Below are 16,395 nucleotides of genomic sequence, written 5' to 3'. Positions count from 1 at the left end.
ACCAGTTACCAGACCCGTCAACCAACTGCTACACACACATCCACACCCAGCGACCAACAACCACAACACACAGACCAGTTACCAGACCCGTCAACCAACTGCTACACACACATCCACACCCAGCGACCAACATCCACACCCAGCGACCAGTTACCAGACCCGTCAACCAACTGCTACACACACATCCACACCCACGGAAAAGGGGCCTGTGATCTTGAATGCACTATGATCGTCTGTGCGTGTAAACAGTGTGTACGGTACGGTACCGATCAAACAAGCGGCTTGAAGTCCAAAACAACACAACAAAGTGTCGGTCAGCAACGAACCACAGGAGAGGGGAGCAATGGGGAGGAGGAGGAGAGGAGGACTGTCTAACAACAAACGGCCGTTTGCTCTAATTTATCGGAAGCCTTTAGTGTGCAACAAGACGCCAGGGATCAAACAGAGCTTTGACACACACACGCGCACACACACACACGCGCACACGCACGCACACACGCGCACGCACACACACACACACACACACACACACACTCTACTTTCTCCCCCCCCTCTCTCTCTCTCTCTCTCTCTCTCTCACCACCACTCCCTCTCTCTCGTCCCTCTCTCTCACCCCAACTCTCTCGCTTTTGCTCTTTCTCTCTCTTTCTATCCCGTAATTTCTCTCTCTCTCCCCAACTTCTCATTCTCCATTACTACGAAAGACCAAAACCACAGAAGCACTTTACTCCTCCCACCACTAGGGGGAGGGCGACTTTACCTCTCCCACCACTAGGGGGAGGACGACCTACCTGTGTACTGCAGGATGAAGCCGTTGCTGCTGAGCGATGCGTCGCTGCGGAAGGCGAGGAAGAGTGTGTTGGAGCTGCTCTCGATGCGGTCGGGGACGTCAGTACCGTAGAAACTCCCCAACAGAGGGTGGAGGGAGTCAGGACCGTCGTAGATATGGAGGAAGTCATAGCTGGGCTCCAGACTGAATCTGAACAACACAGAGAGAATTAGAAAATATATAATTTTGTAAATTTCAATATCGTGTTTCTCATACCTAGCGAGCATAATATGTGAATATTGTACCATGTGTTTTTGATCTGACCAGGGAATAATGTGGATAAAGACTATTCTAGACCATTTCATCTGACCAGGGAATAATGTGGATAAAGACTATTCTAGACCATTTAATCTGACCAGGGAATAATGTGAATAAAGACTATTCTAGACCATTTAATCTGACCAGGGAATAATCTGGATAAAGACTATTCTAGACCGTATAATCTGACCAGGGAATAATGTGAATAAAGACTATTCTAGAGCATTTAATCTGACCAGGGAATAATGTGAATAAAGACTATTCTAGACCGTATAATCTGACCAGGGAATAATGTGAATAAAGACTATTCTAGACCGTATAATCTGACCAGGGAATAATGTGAATAATCTAGACCATATAATCCGACCAGGGAATAATGTGGGTGCTAACACATACATGATGAATCAAGTGAACAACATTGACATGGTCTCTACGGGGACGAATCCAAACCACGATTTAAAGTCTAAGGTTGGCAACAACAACGTGAACATTTGAATGGAAGTTAGGATTTTCCTCTTTGTGAGTATGCTCACAGGTTGAAGTTGAATGCGACAGAAATATTGACTTTAGTCGACGTCAAACGTTGACGATATCAACGCATGGTGTGTAGACTATGTGTGTTCTCCATTGGTGCCCAGGGTAACACTCACTGGTTGAAATTGAGTGCGATGACGTAGTCGGGAGTGACAGAGACGGTCCAGTCGCATTCTCGTCCGTGGGGGTACGGCTCGGGGTACTCTGGGGACAGGATCAGCCCAGTGGGGCCCGTCAGGTTCCCCCCACACGGAGCTGTGATACAGGGAGAGAGAGGAGAGGAAACATGATGATACAGAGAGGAGAGGAAACATTATGATACAGAGAGGAGAGGAAACACATGAGTAGTAGAGGATGATGAAGGTAACTAGATCCCATCATAGTTCCATTAGAAGACATCCTTTCACCGTCCTCGTCCCCGTCCTCGTCCCCGTCCTCGTCCCCAGGCTAAACTGCTACCGCATAGCATTAATTAAACTGACACTAACCTCAGCGGGGTGGAGTTCCTACTGTGCTACGAAGACACACTGTCGTGGTCTAAGTCACCAAAGACCTCCTATGTGGTTAACTGAGTAAATAACTGCAGGACCCAACCCATGGCCTGCACGTGCTGAATTATATTACAGTAGCTAAGCTTCTGTGTGTATGTGGTTTGCTATCAAACTAAACAGACTGTACTGTGTACTGTATTGGCATCACTAAAGAACTACTACGCACATATTTGACTAAGGCTCTGTAGAGTCCATACAGAATAATATCTTTGACTAAGGCTCTGTAGAGTCCATACAGAATAATCTCTTTGACTAAGGCTCTGTAGAGTCCATACAGAATAATATCTTTGACTAAGGCTCTGTAGAGTCCATACAGAATAATGTATTTGACTAAGGCTCTGTAGAGTCCATACAGAATAATGTCTTTGACTAAGGCTCTGTAGAGTCCATACAGAATAATGTCTTTGACTAAGGCTCTGTAGAGTCCATACAGAATAATGTCTTTGACTAAGGCTCTGTAGAGTCCATACAGAATAATGTCTTTGACTAAGGCTCTGTAGAGTCCATACAAGATAATGTCTTTGACTAAGGCTCTGTAGAGTCCATACAGGATAATGTCTTTGACTAAGGCTCTGTAGAGTCCATACAGAATAATGTCTTTGACTAAGGCCCTGTAGAGTCCATACAGGATAATGTCTTTGACTAAGGCTCTGTAGAGTCCATACAGAATAGTGTCTTTGACTAAGGCTCTGTAGAGTCCATACAGAATAGTGTCTTTGACTAAGGCTCTGTAGAGTCCATACAGAATAATGTCTTTGACTAAGGCTCTGTAGAGTCCATACAGGATACTGTCTTTGACTAAGTTGCATATAATGTTTTTGGTTAAGTCTAACAAGGCCCCCTAAGTGGTTTTGCAGGATGGAGACAACATTAAACCCTGTTGTGTTTTCACCTCTTCCTCTTGGAACCAGGAACATCCACAAACTCTCTCTTTCTGTTTGTGTTTTCAAAGGAACCTTCAAACTAATTAAGCATGGCCCTGATTAAACAAGGCAGCTAATTACAATGTCTTAATTGATGTTGTTAATTACTGTTGCCCCCCCTGTTCTCTCTCTCTGTCTCTCTCTCTCTCTCTCTCTCTCTCTCTCTCTCTCTCTCTCTCTCTCTGTCTCTCACTCTCTCTCTCTCTGTCTCTCTCTCTCTGTCTCTCTCTCTCTCTCTCTCTCTCTCTCTCTCTCTCTCTCTCTGTCTCTCTCTGTCTCTCTCTCTCTCTCAATTCAATTCAAGGGGCTTTATTGGCATGGGAAACATGTGTTGACATTGCCAAAGCAAGTGAAGTAGATAATATACAAAAGGGAAATAAAAAATAAAAATTAACAATAAACATTACACATACAGAAATGTCAAAACAATAAAGACATTACAAATGTCATATTATACACATATATATATATATATATATGTTTGTTCTTCACTGGTTGCCCTTTTCTCGTGGCAACAGGTCACAAATATTGCTGCTGTGATGTCACACTGTGGAATTTCACCCAGTAGATATGGGAGTTTATACAAATTGGATTTGTTTTCAAATTCTTTGTGGATCTGTGTAATCTGAGGGAAATATGTCTCTCTAATATGGTCATACATTGGGCAGGAGGTTAGGAAGTGCAGCTCAGTTTCCACCTCATTTTGTGGGCAGTGAGCACATAGCCTGTCTTATCTTGAGAGCCATGTATGTCTACGGCGGCCTTTCTCAATAGCAAGGCTATGCTCACTGAGACTGTACATAGTAGTCTCTCTCTCTCTCTCTCTCTCTCTCTCTCTCTGTCTCTCTCTCTCTCTCTCTCTCTCTCTCTCTCTTTGTCTCTCTCTCTCTCTCTCTTTGTCTCTCTCTCTGTCTCTCACTTTGTCTCTCTCTCTCTCTCTCTCTCTCTCTCTCTCTCTCTCTCTCTTTGTCTCTCTCTCTCTCTCTCTCTCTCAGCCCAAAGTTGGAGCCCTCTGTGATCATAGAGAATTAATAGCAATACACCAGAAGTCATTCAGTCTGTTTGTCTGCACTTACTGAGACCATCTTAAATGCATCATGTTCCCTATATAGTACTACTAATACTACTTTTGACCAAGGCTCAAAGGGCGAATCCGGCTCTGGTCTAGAGTAGTACCACTATATAGGGAATAGGGCTCTGGTCTATAGTAGTACCACTATATAGGGAATAGGGCTCTGGTCTATAGTAGTACCACTATATAGGGAATAGGGCTCTGGTCTATAGTAGTACCACTATATAGGGAATAGGGCTCTGGTCTATAGTAGTACCACTATATAGGGAATAGGGCTCTGGTCTATAGTAGTACCACTATATGGGGAATAGGGCTCTGGTCTATAGTAGTACCACTATATAGGGAATAGGGCTCTGGTCTATAGTAGTACCACTATATAGCGAATAGGGCTCTGGTCTAAAGTAGTGCTATAGACCAGACCATGGGACAGAGGGACAGAGAGACAGAACCATTTGTTGTCACAGGTAGCAGGTAGAGAAACTACATGGTATGACCCTCACCCCGACAACTGTAGCAGGTAGAGAAACTACATGGTATGACCCTCACCCGGACTACTGTAGCAGGTAGAGAAACTACATGGTATGACCCTAACCCGGACTACTGTAGCAGGTAGAGAAACTACATGGTATGACCCTCACCCGGACTACTGTAGCAGATAGAGAAACTACATGGTATGACCCTAACCCGGACTACTGTAGCAGGTAGAGAAACTACATGGTATGACCCTCACCCGGACTACTGTAGCAGATAGAGAAACTACATGGTATGACCCTAACCCGGACTACTGCAGCAGGTAGAGAAACTACATCGTATGATACAGACTGGGTCGTATGTAGGTACCGTTGGTATAGACTGGGTCGTATGTAGGTACCGTTGGTATAGACTCTTCAAAGGGGGAGACACCCTGGACCCAAACTGTTACAGACCTATATCCATCCTGCCCTGCCTATCTAAGGTCTTTGAAAGCCAAGTCAACAAACATGTCACTGACCATCTCGAATCACACCGTACCTTCTCCGCTGTGCAATCTGGTTTCCGAGCCGGTCACGGGTGCACCTCAGCCACGCTCAAGGTACTAAACTATATCATAACCGCCTTCGATAAAAGACAGTACTGTGCAGCCGTCTTCATCGACCTTGCCAAGACTTTCGACTCTGTCAATCACCATATTCTTACCGGCAGACTTAGTAGCCTCGGTTTTTCGGATGACTGCCTTGCCTGGTTCACCAATTACTTTGCAGACAGAGTTCAGTGTGTCAAATCGGAGGGCATGCTGTCCGGTCCTCTGGCAGTCTCTATGGGGGTGCCACAGGGTTCAATTCTCGGGCCGACTCTTTTCTCTGTATATATCAATGATGTTGCTCTTGCTGCGGGCGATTCCCTGATCCACCTCTACGCAGACGACACCATTCTATATACTTTCGGCCCGTCATTGGACACTGTGCTATCTGACTTCCAAACGAGCTTCAATGCCATACAACACTCCTTCCGTGGCCTCCAACTGCTCTTAAACGCTAGTAAAACCAAATGCATGCTTTTCAACCGATCGCTGCCTGCACCCGCATGCCCAACTAGCATCACCACCCTGGATGGTTCCGACCTTGAATATGTGGACATCTATAAGTACCTAGGTGTCTGGCTAGACTGCAAACTCTCCTTCCAGACTCATATCAAACATCTCCAATCGAAAATCAAATCAAGAGTCGGCTTTCTATTCCGCAACAAAGCCTCCTTCACTCACGCCGCCAAGCTTACCCTAGTAAAACTGACTATCCTACCGATCCTAGACTTCGGCGATGTCATCTACAAAATGGCTTCCAACACTCTACTCAGCAAACTGGATGCAGTCTATCACAGTGCAATCCGTTTTGTCACTAAAGAACCTTATACCACCCACCACTGCGACTTGTATGCTCTAGTCGGCTGGCCCTCGCTACATATTCGTCGCCAGACCCACTGGCTCCAGGTCATCTACAAGTCCATGCTAGGTAAAGCTCCGCCTTATCTCAGTTCACTGGTCACGATGGCAACACCCATCCGTAGCACACGCTCCAGCAGGTGTATCTCACTGATCATCCCTAAAGCCAACACCTCATTTGGCCGCCTTTCGTTCCAGTACTCTGCTGCCTGTGACTGGAACGAATTGCAAAAATCGCTGAAGTTGGAGACTTTTATCTCCCTCACCAACTTCAAACATCAGCTATCTGAGCAGCTAACGGATCGCTGCAGCTGTACATAGTCCATTGGTAAATAGCCCACCCATTTTTACCTACCTCATCCCCATACTGTTTTTATTTATTTACTTTTCTGCTCTTTTGCACACCAATATCTCTACCTGTACATGACCATCTGATCATTTATCACCCCAGTGTTAATCTGCAAAATTGTATTATTCGCCTACCTCCTCATGCCTTTTGCACACATTGTATATAGACTGCCCATTTTTTTCTACTGTGTTATTGACTTGTTAATTGTTTACTCCATGTGTAACTCTGTGTTGTCTGTTCACACTGCTATGCTTTATCTTGGCCAGGTTGCAGTTGCAAATGAGAACTTGTTCTCAACTAGCCTACCTGGTTAAATAAAGGTGAAATAAAAAATTTAAAAAATAAAAAACGTAGGTACCGTTGGTATAGACTGGGTCGTACGTAGGTACCGTTGTTATAGACTGGGTCATACGTAGGTACCGTTGGTATAGACTGGGTCGTACGTAGGTACCGTTGGTATAGACTGGGTCGTACGTAGGTACCGTTGGTATAGACTGGGTCGTACGTAGGTACCGTTGGTATAGACTGGGTCGTACGTAGGTACCGTTGGTATAGACTGGGTCGTACGTAGGTACCGTTGGTATAGACTGGGTCGTACGTATGTACCGTTGGTATAGACTGGGTCGTAGGTAGGTACCGTTGGTATAGACTGGGTCGTACGTAGGTACCGTTGGTGTAGACTGGGTCGTAAGTAGGTACCGTTGGTATAGACTGGGTCGTACGTAGGTACCGTTGGTATAGACTGGGTCGTACGTAGGTACCGTTGGTATAGACTGGGTCGTACGTATGTACCGTTGGTATAGACTGGGTCGTAGGTAGGTACCGTTGGTATAGACTGGGTCGTAGGTAGGTACCGTTGGTATAGACTGGGTCGTACGTAGGTACCGTTGGTATAGACTGGGTCGTACGTAGGTAGCGTTGATATAGACTGGGTCGTACGTAGGAATCGTTGGTATAGACTGGGTCGTACGTAGGTACCGTTGGTATAGACTGGGTCGTACGTAGGTACTGTTGGTTAGACTGGGTCGTACGTAGGTACCGTTGGTATAGACTGGGTCGTACAAAGGTACCGATGGTATACACTGGGTCGTACGTAGGTACCGTTGGTTTAGACTGGGTCGTACGTAGGTACCGTTGGTATAGACTGGGTCGTATGTAGGTACCGTTGGTTTAGACTGGGTCGTACGTAGGTACCGTTGGTATAGACTGGGTCGTATGTAGGTACTGTTGGTACGTAGGTACCGTTGGTATAGACTGGGTCAGGTGGGGTTTGGGTTAACAGGTCTTACCTGTGCAGGTGGGGTGTTGGGTTAACAGGTCTTACCTGTACAGGCGGGGTGTTGGGTTAACAGGTCTTACCTGTGCAGGTGGGGTGTTGGGTTAACAGGTCTTACCTGTGCAGGTGGGGTGTTGGGTTAACATGTCTTACCTGTGCAGGTGGGGTGTTGGGTTAACAGGTCTTACCTGTGCAGGTGGGGTGTTGGGTTAACAGGTCTTACCTGTGCAGGTGGGGGGGTCAGGCTGCCAGAAGAAGCGGCTGTTGATCTCTGTGCAGGTGATCTTGGTGGCCCCCTGAAGGACGTAACCGGGATCACACTGGAACAGGACATGGTCTCCGGGCTCCTTGCTGTCCCCACTGCGGGTCCCGTTGGCGGGCAGACCTGGGTCGTTACACGACGTAGCAGTAGACACTGGAGATAGAGGAGCAAAGATAATACCTATTTTCAACTCTACAGTACATACTTACTGTAATGGGCTGAATAGAAACTCACGATATCTTGATTTTTCCATTGACATGTATAGATTATTTACATTGAGTCACGAAGTTACTTACACATACCTCACGTTAGGATCCATCACTATATCTTTTAGCAGACCCTTGACCCTTCTATATGGATTTATACAGTCAGGAAAACATTTTTCTCCCCAACTTCGTGGTATCCAATTGTTAGTCGTTACTGTCTTGTCTCATCTATACAACTCCTGTACGGACACGGGAGAGACGAAGGTCGAGAGCCTCCTCCGAAACACAACACAACCAAGCCGCACTGCTTCTTAACACAGCGCACATCCAACCCAGAAGCCAGCCGCACCAATGTGTCAGAAGAAACACCATACAACTAGCGACCTGGTCAGCAGGCACTGTGCCTGGCCTGCCACAGAAGTCATTAGTGCGCGATGAGACAAGGATATCCCTACCGGCCAAACCCTCCCTAAACCGGACGACGCTAGGCCAATTGTGTGTCGCCCCATGGACCTCACGGTTGTGGCCGGCTGCCACAGAGCCTGGGCTCGAACCAAATGTCTCTGGTGGCCACAGATGGCTCTATGATACAGTGCCTTAGACCACTGCAACCCGGGAGGCCCCCTACCGTTGGGATCGAACCAAAAGTCTCTGGTGGCACAGATGGCTCTACGATGCAGTGCCTTAGACCACTGCCACCGGGAGGCCCCTGCCTGTAATTCTTTTTAATACATGTTTATTTTAATTTATCATGGCAAGTCAGTTAAAAACGAATTCTTATTTACAATGACAGCCTACCGGAGAACAGTGGGTTAACTGCCTTGTTCAGGACTACTGATTTTGACCTTGTCAGCTCAGGGACTCGATCTAGCAACATTTCAGTTACTTGCCCAACGCTCTAACCACGAGGCTACCTGCCTCTAACCACTAGGCTACCTGCTCTAACCACGAGGCTACCTGCTCTAACCACGAGGCTACCTGCCTCTAACCACTAGACTAACTGCCTCTAACCACTAGGCTACCGGCTCTAACCAATAGGCTACCTGCTTTAACCACTAGGCTACCTGCTCTAACCACTAGGCTACCTGCTCTAACCACTAGGCTACCTGCACTAACCACTAGGCTACCTGCTCTAACCACTAGGCTACCTGCTCTAACCACTAGGCTCTAACCACTAGGTTACCTGCATCTAACCACTAGGTTACCTGCTCTAACCACTAGGCTACCTGCTCTAACCACTAGGCTACCGGCTCTAACCACTAGACTACCTGCTCTAACCACTAGGCTACCTGCCTCTAACCACTAGTCTACCTGCTCTAACCACTAGGCTACCTGCTCTAACCACTAGACTACCTGTCGCCCCTGAACAGACTCTTTCTATATGGATTGATATAGCCTGTAAAGATGAGCAGATACAAACACTTCCCCACCACATACACACAACCTCAGAAACTTCCCTCTCTCCACTACACACACAGACTCTATGCCTCCTTACCAGAGAACTGCAGAGCGAAGCCCTGTTTGGATGTGAAGAAGTCGGTGGTGAACTGGAGGCTGACTGCGTTGAAGGTGCTGTGGGCGTCAGGCGGAAGGGTCGATCCGCTGAGCTCCCTCAGGAGGACCCCTCCATCCTGGGGACCGTCCCAGATGCGCAACACATCGTGAACCTCCTCCGTATGGAATACCAGGAAGTGGAGACTTTGGAGAGAGGAAGAGGAGGTTAGTCATGTGGTAGAGGGGAAGAGAGGAAGATATGGATACGAAGGAAGAGAGGAAATATATGGAGGGTAGATGAGAAGGAAAGGACAGGAGAAGAAGAAGAGAGGTGGGGAGGTAGAAAGGAGAGGATAGAAGGTGGAGAGAAGGAGAAGAGGAGCGGTGGAGAGGTAGAAAGGAGAGGAGAGAAGGTGGAGAGAAGGAGAAGAGGTAGAAAGGAGAGGAGAGAAGGAGGAGAGAAAGAGAAGAGGAGAGGTGGGGAGGTAGAAAGGAGAGGAGAGAAGGTGGAGAGAAGGAGAAGAGGTAGAAAGGAGAGGAGAGAAGGAGGAGAGAAGGAGAAGAGGAGAAGTGAAGAGGGAGATAAGGAGATAGATGAGAAGGAAATGAGAGGAAGAAAGGAGGAGAAGAGGAGAGGAATCTAGAAGTTAGGTGAGAAGGAAAGGAGATGAGGAGAGAAGTAGAAGAGGAGAGGTGGACAATTTTTCTTGGGTCACTATAACTATATCTATTTTGCCAATTGGATTGATCCCCTCTACCACACAGACCCCCACTAATCTACCGACAGAAACGCACAAGGTGGCTGGGGACAGATCTCCATCCTATGCTAGCTTGCTACCGATGGCCCGGCTAGCTGTCTGAATCGCCGTGACCCCAACCAACCTCACTACTCACTGGACCCTTATGATCACTCGACTAAGCATGCCTCTCCTTAATGTCAATATGCCTTGTCCATTGCTGTTCTGGATAGTGTTTATTGGCTTATTTCACTGTAGAGCCTCCAGCCCTGCTCATTATACCTTATCCAACCTTTCAGTTCCACCGCCCACACATGCGATGACATCACCTGGTTTCAATGATGTTTCTAGAGACAATATCTCTCTCATCATCACTCAATACCTAGGTTTACCTCCACTGTATTCACATCCTACCATACCTTTGTCTGTACATTATACCTTGAAGCTATTTTATCGCCCCCAGAAACCTCATTTTACTCTCTGTTCTGGACGTTCTAGACAACCAATTCTCATAGCTTTTCGCCGTACCCTCATCCTGCTACTGCGCTGTTCCTCTAGTGATGTAGAGGTGAATCCTGGCCCTGTAGCCCCTAGTTCCACTCCTATTCCCCAGGCGCTCTCTTTTGATGACTTCTGTAACCGTAATAGCCTTGGTTTCATGCATTAGAAGCCTCCTCCCTAAGTTTGTTTTATTCACTGCTTTAGCACACTCTGTCAACCTGGATGTTCTAGCCGAGTCTGAATCCTGGCTTAGGAAGACCACTAAACAATCTGAAATCTTCATCCCAAACTACAACATATTCAGACAAGATAGAATGGCCAAAGGGGGCGACGTTGCAATCTACTGCAAAGATAGCCTGCAGAGTTCTGTCCTACTATCCAGGTCTGTACCCAAACAATTTGAACTTCTACTTTTAAAAATCCACCTCTCTAAAAACAAGTCTCTCACCGTTGCCGCCTGCTATAGACCACCCTCTGCCCCCAGCTGTGCTCTGGACACCATATGTGAACTGATTGTCCCCCATCTATCTTCAGAGCTCGTGCTGCTAGGCGACCTAAACTCATCCTGACCAACTTTCCCTCCAAATACACCTCTGCTGTCTTCAACCAAGATCTCAGCGATCACTGCCTGCATCTGTAATGGGTCAGCGGTCAAACGACCTCCACTCATCACTGTCAAACGCTCCCTGAAAACCTTCAGCGAGCAGGCTTTTCTAATCGACCTGGCCGGGGTATCCTGGAAGGATATTGATCTCATCCCGTCAGTAGAGGATGCCTGGTTATTTTTTTAAATGCCTTCCTCACCACCTTAAAAAACAGACATCTATAAGTACCTAGGTGTCTGGCTAGACTGTAAACTCTACTTCCAGACTCACATCAAACATCTCCAATCCAATCTATGCTAGGCTATCGATAAACTTACACAAATGCTTGTCTAGCGTTGGCTGTAACGCATATTTTGAAAACCTGAGATGACAGTGTTGTTAACAAAAAGCTAATCTTGTGTTTGAATATATTTATTTAATTTCATTTTCAATTTTCATGAATAGGAAAGTTTCTAGGGGTATTTATGTCTGCTGTGTTATGCTAATGCGTTTGAGGCTATGATTACGCTCCCGGATACGGGATTGCTCATCGCAAGAGGTTAAATCTAGAATTGGCTTCCTATTTCGCAACAAAGCATCCTTCACTCATGCTTCCAAACATACCCTTGTAAAACTGACTATCCTACCGATCCTCGACTTCGGCGATGTCATTTACAAAATATCCTCCAAAACTCTACTCAGCAAATCGGATGCAGTCTATCACAGTGCCAACCGTTTTGTCACCAAAGCCCCATATACCACCCACCACTGCGACCTGTATGCTCTTGTTGGCTGGCCCTCGCTTCATACTCGTCGCCAAACCCACTGGCTCCAGGTCATCTACAAGTCCACGCTAGGTAAAGCTCCGCCTTATCTCAGTTCACTGGTCACGATGGCAACAACCACCCGTAGCACGCGCTCCAGCAGGTATATCTATCTTGTCACCCCCAAAACCAATTCTTCCTCTGGCCGCCTCTCCTTCCAGTTCTCTGCTGCCAATGACTGGAACGAACTACAAAAATCTCTGAAAACTGGAAACACTTATCTTCCTCACTAGCTTTAAGCACCAACTGTCAGAGCAGCTCACAGATTACTGCACCTGTACATATCCCATCTATAATTTAGCCCAAACAACTACCTCTTTCCCAACTGTATTTATTTATTTATTTATTTTGCTCCTTTGCACCCCATTATTTCTATCTCCACTTTGCACATTCTTCCACTGCAAATCTACCATTCCAGTGTTTTACTTGCTATATTGTATTTACTTCGCCACCATGGTCTTTTTTTTGCCTTTACCTCCCTTCTCACCTCATTTGCTCACATCGTATATAGACTTGTTTCTACTGTCTTATTGACTGTATGTTTGTTTTACTCCATGTGTAACTCTGTGTTGTTGAATGTGTCGAACTGCTTTGCTTTATTCTTGGCCAGGTCGCAATTGTAAATCAGAACTTGTACTCAACTTGCCTGCCTGGTTAAATAAAGGTGAACTTAAAAATAAAATAAACAATTAGAGAGAGAGAGAGACCACAGGGGATGATTTAGAGAGACAGAGAGAGAGAGACAGAGAGAGAGAGAGAGAGAGAGAGAGAGACAGAGAGAGAGAGAGAGAGAGAGAGAGAGAGAGAGAGAGAGAGAGAGAGTCAGAGAGAGAGAGAGAGAGAGAGAGACCACAGGGGATGATTTAGAGAGACAGACCACAGGGGATGATTTAGAGAGACAGAGAGAGAGAGAGAGAGAGAGAGAGAGAGAGACCACAGGTGATGATTTAGAGAGACAGAGAGACAGACCACAGGGGATGATTTAAAGAGACAGACAGAGAGAGAGAGAGAGAGAGAGAGAGAGAGACCACAGGTGATGATTTAGAGAGACAGAGAGACAGACCACAGGTGATGATTTAGAGAGAGAGAGAGACAGACCACAGGGGATGATTTAGAGAGAGAGAGAGAGAGAGAGACCACAGGGGATGATTTAGAGAGACAGAGAGACAGACCACAGGGGATGATTTAGAGAGACAGAGATGATTTAGAGAGACAGAGAGAGAGAGAGAGACAGACCACAGGGGATGATTTAGAAATTTAGAGAGAGACAGACCACAGGGATGATTTAGAGAGACAGAGGAGAGATAGACCACAGGTGATGATTTAGAGACAGAGAGACAGACCACAGGGGATGATTTAAAGAGACAGAGAGAGAGAGAGAGAGAGAGAGAGGATGAGAGAGAGAGAGAGAGACAGAGACCACAGGGGATGATTTAGAGACAGAGAGAGAGAGAGAGACAGAGAGACAGACCACAGGGGATGATTTAGAGACAGAGAGAGAGAGAGAGAGAGACAGAGAGAGACCACAGGGGATGATTTAGAAGAGACAGAGAGAGAGAGAGAGAGAGAGAGAGACAACAGGTGATGATTTAGAGAGACAGAGAGACAGACCACAGGGGATGATTTAAAGAGACAGAGAGAGAGAGAGAGAGAGAGAGACCACAGGGAGAGAGACAGAGAGAGAGAGAGACAGGGATGATTTAGAGAGAGAGAGACAGACCACAGGGGATGATTTAAAGAGACAGAGAGAGAGAGAGAGAGAGAGAGAGACCAGGTGATGATTTAGAGAGACAGACAGACAGACCACAGGGGATGATTTAGAGAGACAGAGAGAGAGAGAGAGAGACCACAGGTGATGATTTAGAGAGACAGAGAGACAGACCACAGGGGATGATTTAAAGAGACAGAGAGAGAGAGAGAGAGAGATAGACCACAGGGGATGATTTAAAGAGACAGAGAGAGAGAGAGAGAGAGAGAGAGAGAGAGGAGAGATTTAGAGAGACAGAGAGACAGACCACAGGGGATGATTTAAAGAGAGAGAGAGAGAGAGAGAGAGAGAGAGAGAGAGAGACAGAGAGAGACCACAGGGGATGATTTGGAGAGACAGAGAGAGAGAGAGAGAGAGAGAGACCACAGGTGATGATTTAGAGAGACAGAGAGACAGACCACATGGGATGATTTAAAGAGAGAGAGAGAGAGAGAGAGAGAGAGAGAGACAGAGAGAGACCACAGGGGATGATTTAGAGAGACAGAGAGAGAGAGAGAGAGAGAGAGAGACCACAGGTGATGATTTAGAGAGACAGAGAGACAGACCACAGGGGATGATTTAGAGAGAGAGAGAGAGAGACAGACCACAGGGGATGATTTAGAGAGAGAGAGACAGACCACAGGGGATGATTTAGAGAGAGAGAGAGAGAGAGAGAGAGAGAGAGACAGAGAGAGACCACAGGGATGATTTAGAGAGACAGAGAGAGAGAGAGAGAGGGGATGATTTAAAGAGAGAGAGAGAGAGAGAGAGAGAGACGAGAGACACAGGGGATGATTGGAGAGAGAGACAGAGAGAGAGAGACAGAGAGACAGACCACAGGGGATGATTTAAAGAGAGAGAGAGAGAGAGAGAGAGAGGGCAGACCACAGGGGATGATTTAGAGAGACAGAGAGAGAGAGAGAGAGACCACAGGTGATGATTTAGAGAGACAGAGAGACAGACCACAGGGGATGATTTAAAGAGACAGAGAGAGAGAGAGAGACAGACCACAGGGGATGATTTAAAGAGACAGAGAGAGAGAGAGAGAGAGAGAGACAGAGAGAGAGAGACCACAGGGGATGATTTAGAGAGACAGAGAGACAGACCACAGGGGATGATTTTGAGAGAGAGAGAGAGACAGACCACAGGGGATGATTTAAAGGACAGAGAGAGAGAGAGAGAGAGAGACAGAGAGAGACCACAGGGGATGATTTAGAGAGACAGAGAGAGAGAGAGAGAGAGACCACAGGTGATGATTTAGAGACAGAGAGAGAGACAGACCACAGGGATGATTTAGAGAGACAGAGAGAGAGAGAGAGAGACAGACCACAGGGGATGATTTAGAGACAGAGAGAGAGAGACCACAGGGGATGATTTAGAGAAGAGAGAGAGACAGAGAGAGAGACCACAGGTGATGATTTAGAGAGACAGAGAGACAGACCACAGGGGATGATTTAAAGAGACAGAGAGAGAGAGAGAGAGAGAGAGAGAGAGAGACAGAGAGAGACCACAGGGGATGATTTAGAGAGACAGAGAGAGAGAGAGAGAGAGAGACAGAGAGAGAGACCACAGGGGATGATTTAGAGACAGACAGAGACAGAGAGAGAGAGAGACAGATTTAGAGACCACAGGTGGATGATTTAGAGAGACAGAGAGACAGACCACAGGGGATGATTTACCACAGGGAGATGATTTAGAGAGACAGAGAGAGAGAGAGAGAGACAGAGAGAGAGACAGACCACAGGTGATGATTTAGAGAGACAGAGAGACAGAGACAGAGGATGATTTAGACAGACCACAGGGGATGATTTAGAGAGAGAGAGACAGACCACAGGGGATGATTTAGAGAGACAGAGAGAGAGAGAGAGAGAGAGAGACAGGTGATGATTTAGAGACAGAGAGACAGACCACAGGGGATGATTTAGAGAGACAGAGAGAGAGGGAGAGACAGAGGTGATGATTTAGAGACAGAGAGACAGACCACAGGGGATGATTTAAAGAGACAGAGAGAGAGAGAGAGAGAGAGAGAGAGACAGAGAGAGACCACAGGGGATGATTTAGAGACAGAGAGAGAGAGAGAGAGAGAGAGAGAGACCACAGGGGATGATTTAGAGAGACAGAGAGACAGACCACAGGGGGATGATTTAAAGAGACAGAGAGAGAGAGAGAGAGAGAGAGAGAGACCACAGGTGATGATTTAGAGAGACAGAGACAGACCACAGGGGATGATTTAAAGAGACAGAGAGAGAGACAGAGAGAGACCACAGGGGATGATTTAGAGAGACAGAGAGAGAGAGAGACCACAGGTGATGATTTAGAGAGACAGAGAG

The 16,395-nt window shown here is 46.6% G+C and overlaps 1 protein-coding gene across 1 annotated transcript in view; it reads right to left on the bottom strand.

Moving 5' to 3' along the window:
• The window catches only part of LOC115127591 (CUB and sushi domain-containing protein 2-like), a 967,797-nt gene that overhangs the window by 219,665 nt on the left and 731,737 nt on the right, over positions 1-16,395 (bottom strand). The window contains 4 exon segments of the mRNA XM_065018162.1: positions 792-979; positions 1,738-1,876; positions 7,934-8,125; positions 9,674-9,876. Coding sequence (XP_064874234.1) covers positions 792-979; positions 1,738-1,876; positions 7,934-8,125; positions 9,674-9,876 — 722 coding nt within the window.

Source organism: Oncorhynchus nerka, linkage group LG4 (genome assembly GCF_034236695.1).
Source record: "Oncorhynchus nerka isolate Pitt River linkage group LG4, Oner_Uvic_2.0, whole genome shotgun sequence".
Classification (NCBI taxonomy): Eukaryota; Metazoa; Chordata; class Actinopteri; order Salmoniformes; family Salmonidae; genus Oncorhynchus; species Oncorhynchus nerka.
Note: the sequence above shows the minus strand (reverse complement) of the source record. Positions and strands in the feature narration are given on the sequence as shown.